Here is a 21,313-nt window from a genome sequence, read left to right on the forward strand (position 1 = left end):
TTAAGGCCCCAATTCTAATTCTGCCTAAAGACAGTTTAAACTTTGCATCAGACACAGGGTGAATTATCTTGCAACTAAAGACATCACAATTCTTGGAAGTATCTTTTCCACTGGCAGAATCACAGAATAGCTGATGTTGGAAGGAACCTCCAGGCTGCACAGAGCTATGGCCAAGGAGGTTTTGAGCTGAAGGAAGCACAAGGAAGATGAAGCTCACAGTTTTTAAAGGCAACTGGTTCCCATGCTCAACCACCTTCACAGCATAAAAAAATTTAATTTTTGACATTCAAAAGCTGCAGCACCCGGACAGGGACATGCAGTTCCAAAAATATTTGAGATTAAGTTCTCAAAAACATCATTCAGACATCTGGAACAGCTTGAGTAGGATAAAAATAAAAGTCAATTCCTGGCTCCTTAAGACATCATACCACAAGAGAGAATTACAACAGTAACAAAACTGTTCGGAGGACTTGCACTACAGAAAGCTGTCCCCACAGATCCCCTTCTTTAGAGAGTCTTCACTGGCATTTGCCAGAGCTGAAGTGATCCCAAAAGAAACTTCCAAATTTCTTTGTTTTAGAACACAGAGAGGAATTTGTTTGATTGTTCTAAGTCATCCCACAATTCTGAATTCCCTACTTTCAAGAGATCACTTCAGGACAACATAACTGTGTTACACAACTATCCTGATAATATCAGCAGAAGAAAAGAGTCTTAGACACTAATTGCAGACAAATTAGAACAGTTCTTAATCTGTAACTGGAAGGTTTTATAAAGTGATCTGGCAACTGCAAGGCACATTTTGGAAAAAACTTCTAAATCATACTAAGGATGCTAAACATAGAGAAATTCTACATAAGGAAAATATTTCCAGATGAGCAACTCCAGCTGCCAGAGGAATGGAAGTGCAAAGGTGGAAGACTGTTGAACACCTACCATCATCTTCCTTGTTTTCCAGTGGGACACTCCATGCAATCAGGTTCCTTGCTGTCCGTCCCTCCTCTGCCACTATTTTCCTCACTTTGTCATGGCTGTTAGAGCGCTGGAAAGAGGCCTGGAAACAAGAAATACATGCATGGGCACACAAGATATACCTTTGGTTTGACATGCTGATTTCACCCAGTACATGGTTACACCATCCAAAGTGGGGTGCACAGGTGCTGAATTTGTCTCAACTACCTGAAGCAGGTGTATGCATTCATTTTCATCCCCACCTTTCTGCACAGAAGCAGATTTATTCATCAGCATGTCATGGGAGTCACTAGCCAGCCCTCAATATGGGTACGTTTAGATCACATCACTCTCATTCAATTGCTTGTCAAAGCTGCTGGAGTATCACAGCACACTTCATATATGTTTTAATTACCCTGTGTCAATTAGAACTAATTATACAAGCTAAAATATATGTGTTGGCTGAAGAAAGGCACGAGCTGTATGGGAACCATCTCAAACACGAAAAAATTCCCAGCTGAACCTACAAAATATTCCCTGGCAACTATGATGGGCTGTTGCTACAAAGCTACAACCACTCAAAGACAGAATTATAGACACTGGGGATGCACCTCATTTACCTAATAAACATAATTCTTTGCACTTGTAAAATACACCATCACAAGATACTTGAAGCCAAGTACACTAAGAAGTATTTGTATCAACTGACAGATGTCAATCTTGCCTCTTCTACAGTGTAGAAAAGTTAATCCTCAGAAAATAATTTGCAACAAAGCCAAACTGTGTATGGTGATTATAAACTTATGTACTGTGATAGCATAAAATTGCTGACCACATTAGCTTTAAACACTGGCAAATTAAGCCACAAAGAAGTTAAATAAACCTAAGTATTATTTGAGGAATGAACAGACTGATTTTCTATAAGACTAATCAGGATTTACATTTTTCCTTTTATTCTCACCATCAGATGGCTCAAGCCTGTAACCACTTCTACATCTTTAGAAAGAAAATACAGTAAAATTACACTAAAATCAAATATCGAAGATGAGTGGCCAGAATTTAAGGCAGCATGAAACACAATACAAATGAGAAACTCCTTTTACTTTAATGCTAATCTAACAGTTTTTAACTTGTGTTCCTCTCATCCAGATGTCTTCAGTTGCCTGTTTGGAAGTCACAGTGTGCCATCTAGTGCTCCACAGACCTGCCCAGAGACACAAGCAGGCAACATAACACAAGAAAAAATAGCACTGCTGTATCTGTGAAGATTTGGGAAGCAGCAAATTGCATACATTACATACATGTAAAACTGAAGAAATACTCACATTTATTCTACCATAAAATTCCTTTTGGAAGGTTCCTCTCTACAGTGTCTATGAACAACACTTACTAAGCTCCTAGAATCTGGACTTTCATAAAAGGTACAAATGAGCCGATTCATGAATGAATCCCAACATGAAAAATCAGTTTTTCTTGCTGTTGAAAAAAATACTCTACCATCTAATATTATAGCTACTGAATGTCTTACCATCATGTTATAGCCTTCCTCTGCATCAACAGGCTCACTTATTACATTTTTGGATGACCCCATTGAGTTTTCACACCTGTGTCAAAATAAATGCAATTAATTATTCTACCCTAAACCACTTATAAAACTACTTTTAGCTTGCTAGCAGCATTTAGGTCATGAACATCAGATGAACACAGTAAGGTTGTCAGAAGATAATTTTATTTGTAAAGTGTTTGCATTGCTCCTTACTAAAAACAGCCAAAAGCCCGAGAAGAAAACAAAAAGAGAGTGACACCACAGGAACATCTAATTTTATATATGGTTAGACAGTAAATAATACAAACACTATCAAAACTTTCAAACCATTGCATGGACTGCTCTAGAATAGTGATGCATGTAGAATAACCTTTCCTGTGACAGAGAACTGGGCAAGTTGGTTATCATTTCAAAAAGAAAAATTAATCAGAGATGCACTAACAATCAGCATCAGCTAATTACTGATGAAGCAAAATAAAACTGAGACTTCTGTTCTCATTTAAGTGTAAGATGTGAAGGCTCCTGTACAAGTCAGCTCTTACAGAGTGAGTATTTTATGCAGCTCTAACACAGAACCATTGCCACAAGTGAACAAAGTACACAGGAGTAAGTATTTATAGGTTTATCAGGAATTGCCAGGAACAGTGTTAACAATTCTGAAATGAAGTTAAACCCTTGGCTTTAAGGTTGTTAAATTCTAAACAGCTACTGATTTGAGTGCAGACTTGTCTGAAGAATCAGATGCTAAATGGAAATTAAAGACACTTCTAAATTATCTGAAATTATGTAAAAAAACAGCATTGGCCTTTAACCAGATCCAAAGTCAAATTTTATTTGCCTTTATCATGAATGACACTGCTTTAAGCAGGCTGTTCACCTGTTCTCTCATTACATTAATGGCTGAATTTTCTAAAATTATATAGCCCAGTCTGTGTCAACAAGACCACAGGTGTCTGTATGACTTAAGACAACCTAGTGAACCCATATAAATGAAAATGTTCTGCATTTGGATGAAGGAAGTTGAGTTTTTGAAAACAAATATTGTAATTCTGGATCACTTCAACCATCAGAACAGACTCACCACTAAGTCTTCAAACACTGAAACATCTTAGAAAACATCTTTCATAGACCAAGCTGACTTGATTGTAAAGGAGGGAAAATAAAAGCTCATTAAACTGACATATACATTTGAGGAGAAAACACGAGGATCCACGTATTTGTCCCCCGTAGTGCAGTACATTTGGAAATAATGCATAAACAAGCACCTCTAGAGAGCTGCACTGAGAAGACGGACCCTGGGTACACTGCGAGACTGTGTGTGCTGTCAGCCGTGATTTTATCTCTGACAGCAAAGGAAGACCACGGGTTTAAGCTAGGAACGACATCAGTAGTTTCTGAGATGCACAAGTCATACACCATGTGGCATTTTACACGAGTTCAGTGAGTTCGCCCTCAGCGCGGGTGCCTCTCCCCCCCCCCACACAACTCCCACTCTGGACGGGTGGGCCTGCACAGCCTGAAGGACTGGCGGGGTCACAGGCACCGGGATCCCCCTCAGGCCGAGCCCGAGCCTCCCCACCGGCACTGCGGGAACGGCGGCAGGGGCTGCCTCCGACGGACAGCCCGTTTCCCCCTCACAGCACGGCCTGACCCACACCCACCGCTCCCGGTCGCCTGTAGCAACCAGGCTATCCCTGCCCCGTCTCGCCGGGCCGTACGGCGGAGCCGCCCGCCGGGGCAGCGCCCGGAGCTGTGGGGCTGAGGGGGGGTGAGGCCGGCCCGCCGCCATCTTGCCCGCGCCTGCCGCGCGCTGCCTGCTCGCGCCGGGCCCGCGCGCCGGCCACTCACGCTCTCCGCCGCGCCGCGCCGTCCCGTCCGCGAGCGTCCCGCCGCGCTGACGTCATGGCACCCCGCCGGCCCCGCCCGCCCTCCGCCGCGCCGGGCCTGCCCGCCCCGCCCGCGCATGCGCAGCTCCCGCCCCTGAGGCGCTGCCCTCACCTCGCCCTCACCATCCCCACACCTTCCACCCGCCTCGCCTTGCGTCATGCCCGGCTCCCGCCGGTGAGATGGCGCCCTCACCATCCCCACACCTTCCATCCGCCCCGCCTCGGGTCATGCTCGGCTCCCGCCGGTGAAATGGTGCCCTCACCTCGCCCTCACCATCCCCACACCTTCCATCCGCCCCGCCTCGGGTCATGCTCGGCTCCTGCCGGTGCCCTCGCCCCGGCCTTGCCCCACCCTGAGGGGGTCGCTGAGGCGATTCCCCCGTCCCCTCGGGCAGGGCCAGCTCGGGGCTGCCCACAGCCCTGAGGAAACACTGGGGTGTAATCCCAGAATCAATTCGGTTGGAAAAGGCCTCTGAGATTATCGAGTCCCACTTACGACCGAACACCACCTTGTCACCTAGACCACGGCACCAAGTGCCAAGTCTAGTCTTTCCTTAAACGCCTCCAAAAGTGACTCCACCACCTCCCTGGGCAACCTGTTCCAATGTCCAATCACTGTTTCTGTAAAGAAATTCCTCCAGATGTCCAGCCCAAAATCTTCTGTGATGCAGTTTGAGGCCATGCCTTCTCACCCTGTCATGATTGTGTGGGAAAAGAGATCAACTCCTACCTCCTGCCGGTAAGTCATGGAGAGCGACACTATCCCCCTGAGCCTCCTTTGCTCCGGGCTGAACCCGTGCAGCTCCCTCTGCTGCTCCTGATGCTCCAGACCCTTCCCCTGCTCTGTTTCCTCTCTGGACACGGTCCAGGCCCTCCATGTCTTCCTTCTTGTGAGGGGCCCAACTCTGCCCCCAGGATTTGAGGTGTGTCCTCAGCAGTGCCCAGCACAGACAGAGGCCACTGCCCTGGTCCTGCTGCCACCCCACGGCTGGTCCAGCCCAGGTGCCCACCTGGGCTCACGTCCCGCTGCTGTCAGCCTGCCGTGGCTTCCTGCACCAGTGTGATTGCTGGGATCATGGCAGTCAGCCCCTCAGCATCCAGCCCTGCCCCACTGCTGGGAGCTGGGAAAAAGGGAATAGTCAATAACTGTGTGGGTGTAGGTATAATACATACATGTCACACCGAATCCTGGGGTGTAACACTGAGATATGATTTGGGCTGCTGTGTCCAGCCTGTACCTGGGGACAGGTGGGTCTTGTGAAGAGGCCAGCCTTCCTCATGGAGTCTGAAGCCTGGGAAATGTATTTTGTGAGGAAACAGGACAAGTGGACTCTATTAAACCAAAAGAAGACAAAAGGGAATGTGATAGGAGTGTTCAAGCATGTAAAAGCATGATGTGAAGAGAATAATCCCTTTTCCTCAGTGTGACAGGAACAGTGAGAAGAAAGAGACCTAAATGATAACCTGGACAGCTCAGGTTGTCATCTCTAAAACAATAAAAGTCCTGCAAGGTTGGGAATAGCTGGCTTGGGAGATCAGTTGGATCTGCAACACTGACAGCATCTCTCAGAAATGATACATCACTCACCCGTGGTTCAGAGCAGAGCTGAGCCGTGAAGGTCTCACCCAAATTCCTCACACTGCCATCCTTTGATAATGTTCTTGTTTATTATTTATCAGTCAGCGTTCCCACAGCTGCCTCCTCAGTGTGTGGCTGCGCTGAGTGACCTGATACTGTGTCACATCAAATCCTGCTGTTCTGGTTTTATGCCAAAGCAGGCACAGCATCAGAAGAATCTCTTTTTGTAACCTATTTCCTCAGATATTAATAACTGCTCAAAATTCAAAGAACTAGAAAAACAGGTCAGTAATGTCTGTAGAGTATAAAATACTTTCTGCAAAGTCTTACGAAATAATTAGAACACTCAAGAAGTCATATTTGGGTATTACTAAAGCAAATGTCATTTTGAAATCCAAACACAAGGTGTTTAAATGTGATGATCTTTATAAATAAATTGCTGCTCAGCTTTTTCCCTTACTTAAATCTATGTGCCAAAATCAACACCTTTTGTAATGGAAAAAGAATTATGATCTTTGCATGCTGGTCTTAGATAAACGGTCTCATATGCAGCTTAAAATGTTGACATGTAATAATAATAAAATAAGAGGAATATGTCAAAATGGAAGCCTACCTAAATAAAGCTGCTGTCAATCCATTTATTCTGACAGTGCATAATGACATGCATTAGAATAAAACAAATTAAGGCTTATTCAAGTCGGGCAGTGATTTATAAAACTGAAATATAGAAATGCCAGAACTTACAGGGAACACCAGATGGATAACTAGACTTTTTAGAGATAACTGTTCAGGAACTGGTGTTTGTGCTACTGGACAACTGTTCTCATGCTGATGGTCCAACAGACACGATTTACACTTGCAGATCTCTCAGAGAAGAAGTTCTGTTGAACATGACCTTCTAACATTCATTTTTTTGGTAACCAAAAGAATGGCTCCAAACAGATCTGTGAGACACTGCATGTAATTTGGCTTGAGGGAAGGGCAGATTTTCCGGAAAGGTCAGGAAGTTCACCACATTAAAAAGATTTTGTATAGCATTTGTATTCTGATTTAAAAATAGCTCCACTGATACTCCCTTTTAAGTTATGTTTTAAATTAAGTTTTAAGTGATGCATTTAAGTGATGCATTTACCATGCACATGGTTAAAATAATGGAGGGAACAGAAAAGCCTCTCTGTTCCCCCTGCATTCATAGGATGATCCTGAATTTTATTACACTGGTTTACCTGTGTAAAGGCTCTTGATTGTATTTTGGCATGGAGAAGAATGATTCCCTCTGCCTTCCCTCTTACTGCAATCCAGATTTTTTTCCTAATGTATAGGATATAATGAATTTAATAATAATAAATGTGGTCTTGCAAGATGTGTAGGCCCTGAAATGTCTAATCTGATACACTTGTCAGCCCTTGAGATATGCAGCAAAAAGGTTTTTTGTGGTGTTAGCAATGCATCAGACAAAGAAAACAAAGCATCCCATGTGCCATTTGAGAAACTAATAAAATCTTATTTCTGTTTTGATTGCTCATAGGATTTGCTTTGTCTACACATGCCACAAGTAGTAGGACTCAATTCACATTTTGTAAATGTGATTTATTAAATACTGATGGGAAATTTGACATTTAAACCAATAAAACATATTAGACTTAACCCACTATTAGATTTTTTAATGGAAAGACATTTCTTATATGGGCAGGAAATTGCAATAACACATTTACTGATTTATTGCAATATTTTACTCTTGGATCTTCAAAATGAACTGTCGTAGCTCTTCAGAGTTAATAGAATTGGAGGTGAACTGGAGCAGTCCATCGCTATCGCCACAGAAGGGACTGGACAGTGCAGCAACTTCACTACCCCGGGGCTCTGTCTGAACAACTGTGTTTGTGCAAACACAGGTAGGTTAACCTCACTTCCTTCTGGTTAAAGGAGGAATTTTGAAAATACCCTTGTATTGAAAGGAGAAATAGCAGATCTAATGGTCCTACATAAATCTCAACCAAGTAACAATGATTAATTTGACCGCAGTGGGGTCGGGATCACAGAAATCCCAATTTCTTGTGACAACTGGTAGGAATGATATTCCTGGGGATGCACCTGCTCATTTACTGAATGTATTTTCACTTTGTCTGAGAGGTCAATGAGGTTAAATTTATTTTACAGCTTTCTATTATCTGTGTTGAACAGTTATTAAAACTTGTATTGATCCAACTTATTAATAACTCTTACAAAGCCTCGCTTCCCTTTCTCTTTGTCTCAGAAGCATTACTTGTGAGTTGCACCCTTAAGCAAGACTAATGCTTATTCCTTTTCGGTATAAACCTTTTGGACACCTTATTATCTTTCCCTTGCAGGGTTTGTTGATACTTGCATAAAATTCTGGTAACCACAGAATCACAGAATATGCGGAGTTGGAGGGGGACCTATCAGGACCAGCAGCCCAATTCTTCGTCCTGTGCAGAGCATCTCGAAGAGTCACTCCTGCCATGTAAAACGTTCCTCGATCTCAATCATACTGTGATAAGTCACTTCAGTCTGCCAGGCCTCACTGATGTTTAAAAATTTGAGAATTGTCAGTATATGCTGACGGTATTTGGTGCCTTCCGCTGGTAGACCAAAAAGGCCCGGGCGAGAGAGGCCCATTCCCGTTTCTAAATCGCAAACACCGCGCAAGCAACACCTCCGGGCGACTGCGGCCGCGGGCCCGACCCTCCCCCGCCGAGGGCCCGACCCTCCGCCGCCGAGGGCCCGACCCTCCCCCGCCGAGGGCCCGACCCTCCCCCGCCGAGGGCCCGACCCTCCCCCGCCGAGGGCCGGACCCTCCCCCGCCGAGGGCCGGACCCTCCCCCGCCGAGGGCCCGACCCTCCCCCGCCGAGGGCCGGACCCTCCCCCGCCGAGGGCCGGACCCTCCCCCGCCGAGGGCCCGACCCTCCGCCGCGCCCCCCGCCCGCCCCCGGGCCTCTCCCCGCCCCTCGCCGCGGGTCGCTCTGGGCGGGCGGCGCGATGCGGCCGCTGCTGCTGGCGCTGGGCCTGGCGCTGGCGCTGGGAGCGGCGAGCGGGCAGCACCGCGCCGAGTATGACCGAGAGGCGCTGCTCGGCGGGCAGGTGGGCCGGGGCCGGGCGGGACCGGCTGCCGCTCCGGCGGGGCTGCGGGGCGGGCGCGCTCCCCGGGCCGGGCCGAGCCGAGCCGCTGACGGGGGCGCGTTGCTGTTCCGCAGGAGGAGGCAGAGGAGTACGCGCGGCTCAGCCCGGAGGAGCAGCAGCGGCGGCTGAGGAACATCGTGAAGAAGATCGATGCGGATGCGGACGGGCTGCTCAGCGAGGGTAACGAGGGGGCCGGGCGGGCAGGGCTGCTCCGGGAGGAAAAGGCGCTCTACCCGTAAAACAGCCCGTGGCTCTTGTGCTGGGGAGGATCCCCGTGAAAAACATCACGATCCCTTGCACAGTGAGTTAGAAACACTTGACAGGCTCATACAGAGGTTATCTTGGTGCCTAACGTTTCTGTTTGACTCGAGAAGAGACCACCGAGAGGGGACCTCACTGATGTGTATAAACACCTAAAGGAAGGGTCCCAAGAGGATGGAGCCGGGTTCTGCTCGGTGTTGCCGACTGGTTGGACAGGAGGCAATGAACAGAAACTCATGCTCAGGAAATTCCACCTCAGTATGAGGAAGAACTTCTTTCCAGCGCAGAGATTGCGCATTGGCACAGATTGCCCAGAGAGGTTGTGGAGGTACTCAAGTGCCATGTGCTCTGGGATAACCCTGCTTCAGCAAGGAGGTTGGATCAGATGACCCACTGTGGTCACTTCCAACCTGACCCATTCTGTGAGGAGTGTGGCCAGCAAGAGTCAGTGTAAGAGCAGTATCAAGTGGAAAGTACCTCCTTTGCACTTGTACCTGCTCAGTGCATGTCTGAAGCTACTTGGAATCAAGTGGCTTTCCGTGTTTGTAATCCTGTTGTGTATAAATCAGAGAGCCATAATACCACACAGATGTGCTTCAGTACCTGGTGTCACCAAGTGACATTGAGGGATAATGTTTCATCATAATACAGTATCAAATGGCTCTTCCCAGACAGGTTTTTGTCAGTCAGACTTAGGAACTCCATGGTAAACTCAGGCCCTTTCTTTTAGCTCATCATTATGATAATGTTAACTTAATTTTAAACCTCTTTATGAACATTTTTTTTGTTCTGCTGTGATTTTGATGAAAAGTCTCTCATGTGCACAGACAAAGCAAGCAGAATCCTTGGTCAAATGCCAGAACAGTAATATTACATTAAAATTATACTAAACATGCTGGAGGCTTTCTAGGTGAGAGGACAAAATGCTGTTTTAAAGACAAGATCAACTGTCTTTGGAATGCTCTTCAATTTTTGCCTTTCATGCTGAATTTAATCAATTCCACTCTGATTTCAGTGTTCCTGCATGAACTGTGTAGAGGCGAGATAGTCTGTAGCTTCAGTGGGATGGCTAATCCCTGTCATGCACCACAGACAGCTCGCAATATAAAGGCTTTAAGGGGAAAAGTCCACATAAAGTATAGGAATTCCACCTATACTCCATCCTCATGGTGTATATATTGCAGCTGATTCTCAGTCTAATGAAAACTTGCCTTCCTTTCACTCACAGTGGAACTCACAGTGGAATGTGTTTTTACACTAAGAAACTTACTGTACTAAAGCTTTTTGAACTCAGTTATTCCTCAGGGTATTGTAAAACTCTTGAGAACTTTTTCCTTATTAGTGGCACCTTCATTTGGAGGCCGTTGGTAGGAGAAGATGAAATATATTAATGCTGCTTCTCTAATGTTGGAGTATTAAATATTTCTGATTCATGGCACTGGGCATTATGTGGTCACATGGCTGTGCCTCACACCTTAAATGCTGGGAAATAAAATGGTGCCCACCTTTAAGAAATGTTGCAATTTCTTGTAAGGCAGTGCTGGTTTGTGCACAGGCCTTGCTGGCACACACACCTCTGCATGTTCAATCAATTCACAGAATCTGTGAGCAAGCTGGTCCCTTGGCTAATATAAATTCAGTACCCAAAATGTATTTTTAAAAATCCCTTGCTGCTTTTCAAGGATATTTAAATAAACCTAATAAAGTTATATTGATGCCTCTGCCAAGAAGATACTTTAGTATTTTTAAAATCATGTAAGACTTTTCTGCGTCAAAGTAGTGATTTCTGTAGGACTCTTTATTAGTCATCATGACTCTTCAGAGTGGGATTTCGGTTGAGTTGATTAGGATGTATAAGTTTTGCAATGCAGAGTAAGATGTTTTTCCCTTCCAGGCACCTGAAAATAACTGAGAGATACTGGGAGAATATGTTCACCCAATCTTCTCTAAATGAAGTGATTTTAATGTATTTCTGTCAGTTCATTGGTATATTAAGTTTTATTTCTTTTAGTTACATTTCTATAAAAACAAGCAGCTAAAAAAACCTTTCCAAACTATGTGAGGCTTGATTTCAGCCCCAAGTAAAGGGAAAATAGCTCTACATAAGCAGTTAATATTTTATTTTGGGTAGTTAAGGCAATGGTAATAAAATTAAGTTTTATTTCAGTTTGTGGATTTTTCAAAAGAAGCCCCAGAGTGATGGGAAAAATGTTTTTTTGGGGTACCAGATTACATGTAGAGTTGTCCATCTAAACCATACTCAGCATCAGTTTCATAAAGCTCTAGAGAAGAAAGAAATGGTGCTATAGTGTTAATTTCCTTCAGATTTGGAAAGACAAGGTCACATAACCGTTAAAAACACCCCTGAAGTCTGTAGCTGTGATCTGTTCCCTCATTCAGTTATCTTGGAAAAAGCCACAGCATGGAGCAAAGAGACTCGTTTGCTTTTAGTGATCTCTTGCCTATATGCTTTTGTCTGAATTGCAAAGTATGTTCCAGACAGAATAGATCTGTGGGATCTTCACAGTTTTTATGGTGCAGATGATTCTGATTTTCTTTATTTTATTACATTTTTAATGTTTTTCACAGATGAGCTGAGCTCCTGGATACAGCAGTCTTTTAAGCATTATGTTACACAAGAAGCTAAGCAGCACTTCAGTGACTATGACAAAGATGGTGATGGATTGGTGTCCTGGAAGGAATACAACTTGCAAATGTATGATCGTGTAATTGATTTTGATGAGAACGCTGTCCTGGAGGATCAAGAAGAAGAATCATTTCGCCAGGTAAAATGTTTCAGCAGCAGCCCCTGTGAGCTGCTGGCCAAAGGCAGCAATATTTGTTTATTGTGCTGGAACAAGATGGGTAGAGAAAGCAGAGCAGCTGGTGTATGTTAACACTTTGTGCTCTCTGAGATAGGGGAGTAATTAAAGGAAAGTAGTGGAGTATTAAAGCTGCTACTGACAAAATAAAGACACAGTGAAATGGTACCTCCTGGGTGTACTTTGCTGTCTGTGTCTATTGACAGTCTTACAGCAGAACATGATCTCCAGCCACCACCCTAAACCCAGGCTGCAATCCACTGGGTGAGGTCTGCAGCCCAGCAGGGTCCTGCCCTCAGCAGGGTGTCAGCAGCACTGGGGCTGGAGCAGAAGGAAGCTCTGTAATCCCTTGGTTGCACTTCCAGCTGTTCTTTCAGTTACTGCTCGAGCACTCAGTGTGGGCTCTCAGGATTGCCTGTCCATTAGAGACTCACAGAGAAATTGCAATAGCAATTCAAACAGTTTTAAGCTATGGAAATGCAACTCCCACAGCTAAAAATGGATGTTTAAACACAGAAGTTGTGTGTGAATCACAGCTATGAAAAGCAGATGCTTAAGTAGGGAAAGAGGCAAGAGAGACAGGGAGAAAAGGTTTACCAAGAGCTACCACGTAGCAAAGCTTGCTTCCTTTCAAGTTCCACATTTTTAAGTACATGTAAATGTTTCCTACAAAGAGATTAAGTGTGTTTTTAGACTATTTTGACCAGAGGTTTATTTTTTCTGTGATGATTACTTTTTCTACTTTTAGTTAAGTAGCGGTAGATAATACAGGATGTTAGCAGAAGTGAAACTAATATAGTGAACGGAGGATTACACAGTGAAGAAACAAACTGTAAAGCTTGGAATGTCACAAGACTGAATAACTACATAGCTTTTAAATACCACAAGACTTCCAGAGAAACTTCCAGTCAAAATATTGATACCATGTTTGAGACATTGCCATCATAGATACTTAGAGAGCTGTGGATGTATGAGCTGGGATAGAGCTGCTTGGTCATGTTATGACTTGACTGCTTGCTGGGTTTTCCTGCCTGCTGACTTCTCCAAGGTAGATTGTAAATGAGCAGCATTGTACAAGCAGCACAGGTCAGTCATCTTCAGCATTTTCTTTATATTTTCAAATTAATAGTCCTGCTCTGATCAAGATGAAGGAGTAAGATAACGTTCAGAATTTACAGGAATTTGCCAGAAGGTGGCGGCCTTGCTCATCACTTCCCAAAAAACCTGGAAAATTTACTTTATCCCTGAATGGTTCAAGCTTACATTGCAGTATAATACTTTCTGTAATCCTTCTGGATTGCCTTCCTAGTTAAACTCCCAGCTAAAGTCAGCTTTTCTCTGAGAGGACATTTAACTATGCTGCAGAATAGTTAAGATTTTACACTGTATTTGTTAGGTGTTATGCTCTGTGTTCATCAGTTTACCTGATACTGAGAGAAGTGCTGATAGGTAAGATGTAAATCAGAATTACAAGTTCAAACGGTTATTTGTGTTTATGATCTCTGATTTGCTGACTGCTCCCATACCCAGATCACTCACATTGATAGCACAGCACACCTAAGGATGGGATTCCAAGTTTTTTGTAGTTCACACCATGAGCAGTTTGACCACAAGTTGGTTGTCAATGGTGTGGGTCTGTATTTTGTGCAAAGAGATTGTACAAAATAAAACAAGAAAAAAATAGGAAATCTTTACATATCCGGAAGACAGAAATACAAAGTGCAAGACATTCAGAAATAAGAACTTGCCTGCTTATATCAGATATTATTTATCTTTTAAAGCCATGCTAATATATATACTTAAAATAGGTTAGAGAAGTGACTTCTGTTTAAATGATCACGTGTAATAGACAGCAGTCCTGTAGTAAAGGAATCTGGCCTTAAAGTGGCTTCAGAAAAGACATTTTAAATGCGTGATCTTTCAAAACCTTCTCTGAACTACGGACAGCCGTAGATGTAGATCCAGAAAGTTAAGTGTCCTTAAAATGTAAATTTTGGAATTTGCAATGGCTGCCATTAATTAAAACCATTGTACTCCACTTTGTTATTTAGGGAATTGGTGACTTTTAGAAGAGGATGCACACATGAAAATGAGAATTTTTGGTCATTTCATTACCTCTCCTCAGTGTGCTTTAAACGGCTCCTTAAATTGAAAAAAACAGGGTTTTTGTGATTCTTAGAATAAAACCACCTCAATTAAAAGTGTTGTTCATATTGCTTTCAGTGAGCTGTTTTGAGTGAAAATTTAACATCCGTATGAGTAGGTAATGCGAAACAGGTAATATTCTAATGAGCTTACAGATAGCTACTATTATGTTGTTTTTCCTTTCCAGTAAGGACTCTAACTAAATCTCTTTTCTAAGCTTCATTTAAAGGAGAAAAAGCGTTTTGAGAAAGCTAATAGAGATGATGTTCCTGCTCTCAATGTGGATGAATACATTGCATTTGAACATCCTGAAGAAGTGGAGTACATGACGGTAAGATTGAGGGGGAGCAGCTTCATCAGCCAGTGTGTGTGTAGATCTCTGCAGTGTGTGCCCTTAGCCCCAGTACCACAGGAGGTGGAGCAGTTATGGATGTGGCTTGGGCAGCCCAAATCAAAACTCAGGTAATGTCTTGTGCATCCAGTGCTGGGGGGCAGGAGCTGGAGCAGGAGTTCAGTGCTTATTTTTGAAATCTGTTTCAAGGACTAGGATTACATAAATATCTCCAGCTTTGGGGACTGGACTGATTTAGCCACCTCTCAGCTCTTTTAGGCTGCAAATCCATCAGTGAGATTATAGCTTTTGGTTTTGGCTCTCTGGTGGACCAACCGGTTTTCCTAGCAATTCAGTTAAGTTGCAGAAATGCCAGTTAGTGAATCTACCAGATGAGAAAAGTGAAATGAGACGATAGAGCTTTGTACATATTCATGTTTCTCAGCTGCTTTTGCAGTTTTGAATTGTGTTGTCCAGCTCTGTGGACACCTTTCAGATTTGGTTTTCATGAAATCTGACATTCTAAACTCTTAAGGACAGATCTGTTTCATTGCACAGGAAGCAATTACTGCACTAGTCTGCATAAAACACAAAAAGAGATTTGAAATGAGGGAGTCTTTCATTTAAGGAATACGTCATTGCTCTAAAATGATTCAGTGCTGTTTCTCTTGATCATGAGTTGCTAATTTTGCTCTTTGTATGTATACAAAAGGACTTTGTCATTCAGGAGGCTTTAGAAGAACATGATAAAGATGGTGATGGATTTGTTAGCCTGGAAGAATTCCTTGGTGATTACAGAAGAGACCCAAGTAAGGAAAAAAGGGAAGGGGCATTAAAGAGGGAACTAACAAAAGCTTTTGGAATGGGGAGAATTGAACGCACCTTTATTTTCAGCTTTTCACACTTACACCTACAGATTCTGAGTAAGATTTTCTGTCTTGGAATAATTCTGTTTTCTGGAACTGGGCATAGTAGGCTCCTTATTTCAGTCTGCCTCGTGTATTTGGCGGTGGTTTGTTTGTAGCCCATCCCACAGTTTCTTTGCAAGTTGCTTCTTGTTTTCTGAAAGACTGAAGTGAATTCGTGACCACAAAGGATGCAGCTGGAACAAGGTGCAGCCCTATCTGCCAGCTGAGCACATCTGCAGATCCAGCTAGCAGGAATGTGGGAGTAAACTGCCCTGGCCTTGCTCAGCCTGAGCAGGCAGCTGCCAGCCTTGCTTTGGAAGGGCAGATCTAAGTGTTTTGGGAGACGGATGGAGGGCAGGTGTGAGGAGTCGCTTCCCTATTCCAGGTATCTGAAGCCTGATTGCTGCCTTCACTCTTTACTTTGCTTGGATTTGGTTTTTTCCAATCTTGTCCTTGTTTAAACTTGATCTGTTCCTTCTTTGACAAGAAGGGCACTTACCTGGTGCTTACTGATATTTCTAATTGAATTTTATGCACTGTATTTGATTTGCTAAAAGCTGGGGCCAATAATTTTTGCCATTCCAGAATGCCCAGTAACTTCAGTTTTGTGGAAAGTCTGCCTGGCCCAAAGGAGTGCTAATTCTGAATGGCATCCTAGCTGGGGAGAATTGTGTAAGCCACATGAGGATATGGAGAACCAGGGGAATAATCTGTTTTTCTTCCCTCTAATCAGCCACCTGGAATCTCATGTTTTATAACCATCTTTGTTTGTCAGAGACAGTAAAAACAACAGATCTCTGATGCAACTATAGGGTTCTTTATCTTTTTCCTGCTTTAACATGAAAGAAAGCTTTTCCAAGCCAGTCTGTAAAAAGTTGTTGGAAAGGAGTGACATTGTTGCAGTAATAGAGAAGATAACAGCTCTGTCATTACAACTTGTTAGCAAGGCTTGAGAATCAGCTGTGATTGTACAAAGTGCTTCAGCTTTCCTCTCCTGCAGACACTGTTCCTGCAGCACTCTTTAAAATGGCTAATAGGCTGCATGGGGGCTCTGATTTCATAATTACCTCATGGTTTGGGGCAATAGTGAATGCTGAATTGTGACATAAAGGGAAAATCTTGCAAAACCAAGTGTTAGAAAAGAAGGAAAGACATCACTTCTTCTTTAATAATAAAATTGTAATTATTTTTAAACTGTTGCTTACCTCCTTGTGATATCTGCTACTTCTGACTTTCATGAGGGTTAGAAAGCCAGTTCATGCTTGTCTGCAGTATTTATAATTTTGATGAATTACTTCTCAATTCCTTGAAGAGTTAAGGACAAGTCTAAGATTGCTGCAGGATGCAGTACCTGTACATTGGGTAAGTATCGTACAGGTGTGCAAATAAATTCTGACAGTAAATGAAATTGCTTTCCCTACTTTCCTCTGCCCATTAAGGTTTGTTTTTGTTTAGTGCCATCACTTTCAGGTGATGTATTATGAGAATAAGTGAATTTGCCTAGGAGAAAAGATGAAGACCTATGCTTTGAAGTGAAGATGGCTTTAAATTTGACAATTGTGTCTTACTAGCTGCAAGGGAAGATCCAGAATGGATCCTGGTTGAGAAGGACCGGTTTGTGAATGACTATGACAAGGATCACGATGGAAAACTCAACCCCCAAGAGCTGCTGTCTTGGATAGTACCCAACAACCAGGGCATTGCACAAGAGGAGGTTCGTGGTTTGACTGCTGGTTAGGTTTTAGTTACTGCAGGAGAATTTTGAAGGGTCACAGCAAAATGAGAGAAGCATTCAGAATTATCATGTCTCAGTTATTGAAAAAGAATATCAGTAGCATATATTTTTCACTTTTCACTTTGACAAGAAATGCAGGTCCTTTAACTGCATTAGGCAAATGTGAAGTTCCTATTAATTGTGTAAATGTTTGTAAATTAACTAAGTGCTTTTGTGCATGTTTAAATAACTTATCTGCTTTGACCCAAGAGTACAGAATTTTAATAAGTAAAGTTTTTAGTTGTAGGTAAATCTAATGAGATGCACTACCAAAAGAAGCTGCGTAATTTTGAAATGAGAAATTGATTGTAATTCTAACTGGATAAATCATCATAATTTATAGAACTAAAAACTTGTTTTAAGTACAAGAAAATGGAAATACTCTGTGATTCAAGATTGTGTAAAGCAAACTTTGATGATGCTAATTAAAATGGTTTAATCAGGGGTAGAACAGCATAATAGCTTTTAAGTGGATTCTCATTTTAGCTTATTTTTTGTGGCAGTTTCCAGTCCCTGGCTGAGGCAGAGAAGACTTATGCCTTTCTTCTAAAGGTTTTATTTTTTCCCTAATGTGCTAGATTTCCCTTTGGGTAATATAAAGGCTTAGCAAAGTCACCTGTCCTAAAGAGAAGGTAGCATTGATTTAAGTCATAAACTGCTGTTTGAAGTCAGAATATCACACTTCCATTTCAGAATTACTTGAGGAACTGTGATAGTGGCTAAAAACCATAAAAACCAGAAAATTTACTATCTCTTCCATTTTCAGGAATTGACATGTGTTGGCCAAGATGTTTGTTATATTAATCTATCAGCTTTTGCCATGCTGAGTGCTTTTAAAATGCCCTTGGCTGACGTTAGTCCCTGTTATTTTTGGCTCAGTTACATTGAGCCAAACCAATCAGGAAAAGCAGGAACAGAAGGATTCTCTAAATCACTGTATTTGGAGATGTTCAGCAAATTAAAACAAAGCCCATGTAATATCAGGACTCCTATTTCTCAGAAATAAGAGGTGCAGTAGAGCACCCTTTAGCTCTGAGCTATGAAATAATGGTGAATAAGCTGCAAGTAAAATATTCTGCAATTGGTTCTTCATTTTACTGCTAAACTTCCCTCTTTTTGTAATAGATAAAGAAGCAAAAATCAGTGTTGTTTTAACTTGATGCATGTGGTGGTCTGTTTCTTTTACAGGCTCTGCACCTCATTGAAGAGATGGATTTGAATGATGATAAAAAACTTTCTGAAGCAGAAATTCTTAAGAACCAGGATTTGTTTCTTAACAGTGAAGCAACAGATTATGGTAGGCAGCTTCATGATGAACGTTTCTACCATGAAGAACTTTAGATTATTTATTTAGTAATCTTTTTTTTCTTCCCTTTCTTTCATTTGGAGCTTTTGTTAAAAGCACTCATCAGCTGCATTGCAAGTTTTATGCTGTAATTGCAGTACACTAATGTTTGTGTAAATAATTTGCATTCAAAATTTAATTGCCCTCCTGCAAATTTCCTGGGCCTCTTTGAGCCTTCAAAATTAATCTGAAATACTTGCTATCAAAATTCTGTAGTGTTGGGAAATAAGTTACTTCAGGGTAGTACTGTATTGTGAAGAATTGTTCTGCTGTACTGGAAGAAAATAGAGAATCTAGATGGTTCTGAAAGAATGCAAAATATAGTAAGTGAGACTACTATTTTTCTAATCAATTAAGTTAGTGCAGAGTGTGGGGAAGGTGGGGGGATGTTTAGAGTTAGTATTAACTGTGTTTTGTTTAATGCATTTGGAAAAATACTTACATAAATGCCTCAGTTGTTGAAGAGGTTTCTACTTGATTTTGAATGGTTTCTATACTCTGTTTTACTCTATCATAAAACTTGCTATTTTTACATCTATAGACAAGAAATTTTTTTAATGTACAGTTGTAGAGCATTAGCAATACAGTGGTATTTTACTGTGTCGAGACCCTTTTCATTTGTTGGATTAAAACTTACAATGTTCTATCTTTCTGTGTTTTGTACATTTATTTCTCACCTCGGGTCACCCTAGCAGCTCCTGGAGATGTGAGCAATGTGCATAATGTCCAGTGGCAACATTCTTGGCTTTATCAACCAGAGATGTGTCACCTTATCTGGCTGATAAAGAAGATTCAAAAAGAGCAAGGTGTGCATTTAACATTTTCTGGACAAGTTTGCAAAAGCAATTGTGTTTATTTTTTGATTTTTGGTGTATGGAAGGCTAAATCATCAAGGCATTACATAAATAATATTTGTAGTAATAACCTCTAAAAGTTAACCTCAGCTGAAAGCTCCACAAGTGAGTCCCATTTTGTGATTATTTGAAATAGTCTGGAGGGTTAATGGCACGACAGGTTCAGTGTAGGAAAGTCCAAATAATCACTTCTGTCTCCTGAAAAGAAATGAGTTGAGTATTCCAGACAAAGACAAAGCCTCACAGAACAGCTTGTGTGGAGTGTGTTAGGGTTTTTTAATTCCTACATAAATAACTCTTGTAATGCTCTCAAAATGTTCTTCTTGACTAATGTTTTCCTTCCTCCCAGCTCTATTGAGTAAGAGCAGCTAGTTCTGCCTTGGTCTTTTCCCAGGATACCACCTCTTAATTATGCTCAGAGCAAATGGATTTCCTTTCAGGGTAGGTGCTGATGTGTCACCAGCAGAAGGTTAAAAATTTTGATTCAGAGCAAAACCACGTACACTACATTCTTAGGTATCATAGTAATAGAAATTCAAAACTTCTTCAATTTTAGTGGTTGGATTTTTTTCTAACCATATTATTTTTATGTCAGTTCCTTGGGAACGGCTACAGCTTTTGCCATAGTGGTGATGAGATCTGATGTTTAAAAAAAAAAAAAAAAAAAGTCTAATAAATCCAGTGTGCCTGGGAATGTTAAAACAAAAAAAAAAAAAAAAAACAGAAAAATTGTAAACTGAGTGGTGATGTTTCCACATGAGCACATATGCAGAGTATTGGCTAAAATATGCTGAAGGAAGCTGAAGTGTTGCCTCTCATCATGCTAAACAAGTCACCACTGCTGGAGAAGGGGCATTTGGTCCAGGGGCAGACCTGCTGCAGATGATATGTTTGGGACAAAGATCCAAGGGTGCTTTTGAGATACAGAAACCTCCTTGGCCAGTGGATGTGAAGTACTTGCAAATGAGTATTGAATTAAGACCTGGAGAAAGCCAGTGTATTGATAAAGCATTCAAGAGGTGTCAGAGAAATTAAAAACATCTTTCAGCAGGTACCTGAATTTATGGCAAGAAGAGGGGTATAAAAACCAAATAATTTCATTTTCTCTTTCCCAAAGTACTTGTACTTTTCTCCTGTACTTGTACTTTTCTCCTAAAAACAACCCGATCCTGTGTGCTATTCAAGGCCCCAATGACTTTGCACTTTTCCACAGTTCCTTTTTTCCTTTTTTTGCCTTTGGAACATTTGCAGAGGTAAGGATAGTTTAGACACATAGCGAGCACAAAAAGACCCCATATTTCTATGATACAAACAATTTTATTATATACAAAGTATCACAGTATTAATTCTAGAGGAAATCCATTCCTGTTCTTTGTGATTATAGCAAAGGCTGATGATCTTGGGTAAAACAGCAGAACAGGGTCCACCTTTCAGTGATGTCCTCTGTGAGAAGCTGCTATGAAATGTTAGATAAGGGGTAAGAACAGAGCCTGTGCAATTAATCTTTATATTAAATCTGGGTTTTACTGAAGCAGAATGCTGTGAGAGTGCTTTTGGAAGGCTGTTGCAGCAGTTCCCTCTTAGAGGAGCAGAGGGAGTTGAGTTCCAGAGCTGAGCAGAGCCCTGGTGTGGGGTCTGGGCTGTGCTGGAGCCGCCTCCAGCCACAGCCACAGCAGCTGGAACAATCCAAGCCAGGTGTTCAGAGGCTGCAGCTTCTGTTTCCATGGGAACAGAGACTGGCTCCTCACAGAAAAGGTGATTTCAACATT

At 42.3% G+C, this 21,313-nt stretch overlaps 2 protein-coding genes across 4 annotated transcripts in view; one reads left to right on the forward strand and one right to left on the reverse strand.

Annotated features, from left to right (window-relative positions):
* Positions 1-4,420, reverse strand: part of SCAPER (S-phase cyclin A associated protein in the ER) — a 131,287-nt gene extending 126,867 nt beyond the window's left edge. Inside the window, exons 1-3 of one of the 2 annotated variants that reach the window (XM_079317865.1) lie at positions 4,346-4,420; positions 2,480-2,555; positions 937-1,054 (exon numbers count right to left, since the gene is read on the reverse strand). In XM_079317865.1, the coding sequence (XP_079173991.1) occupies positions 937-1,054; positions 2,480-2,555; positions 4,346-4,401 (250 nt within the window). In that variant the 5' untranslated portion in view covers positions 4,402-4,420. The other variant, XM_079317864.1, reaches the window with a different exon arrangement.
* Positions 4,421-8,856: 4,436 nt separating this feature from the next.
* RCN2 (reticulocalbin 2) lies at positions 8,857-19,336 on the forward strand. Of its 2 annotated transcripts, none has more exons than XM_079318432.1 (7): positions 8,857-9,065; positions 9,179-9,284; positions 11,955-12,151; positions 14,562-14,663; positions 15,376-15,472; positions 17,143-17,285; positions 18,534-19,336. In XM_079318432.1, exons 1-7 carry the CDS (start codon positions 8,964-8,966, stop codon positions 18,684-18,686), a joined length of 900 nt encoding a protein of 299 aa, XP_079174558.1. In that variant the 5' UTR covers positions 8,857-8,963; the 3' UTR covers positions 18,687-19,336. The 2 variants fall into 2 exon arrangements, with proteins under 2 accessions (XP_079174558.1, XP_079174557.1); XM_079318431.1 differs by having other exon boundaries at positions 8,907-9,065; positions 14,550-14,663.
* Positions 19,337-21,313: the final 1,977 nt, after the last annotated feature.

The sequence above is a fragment of the Erithacus rubecula genome (genome assembly GCF_903797595.1).
Source record: "Erithacus rubecula genome assembly, chromosome: 14".
Taxonomy (NCBI): Eukaryota; Metazoa; Chordata; class Aves; order Passeriformes; family Muscicapidae; genus Erithacus; species Erithacus rubecula.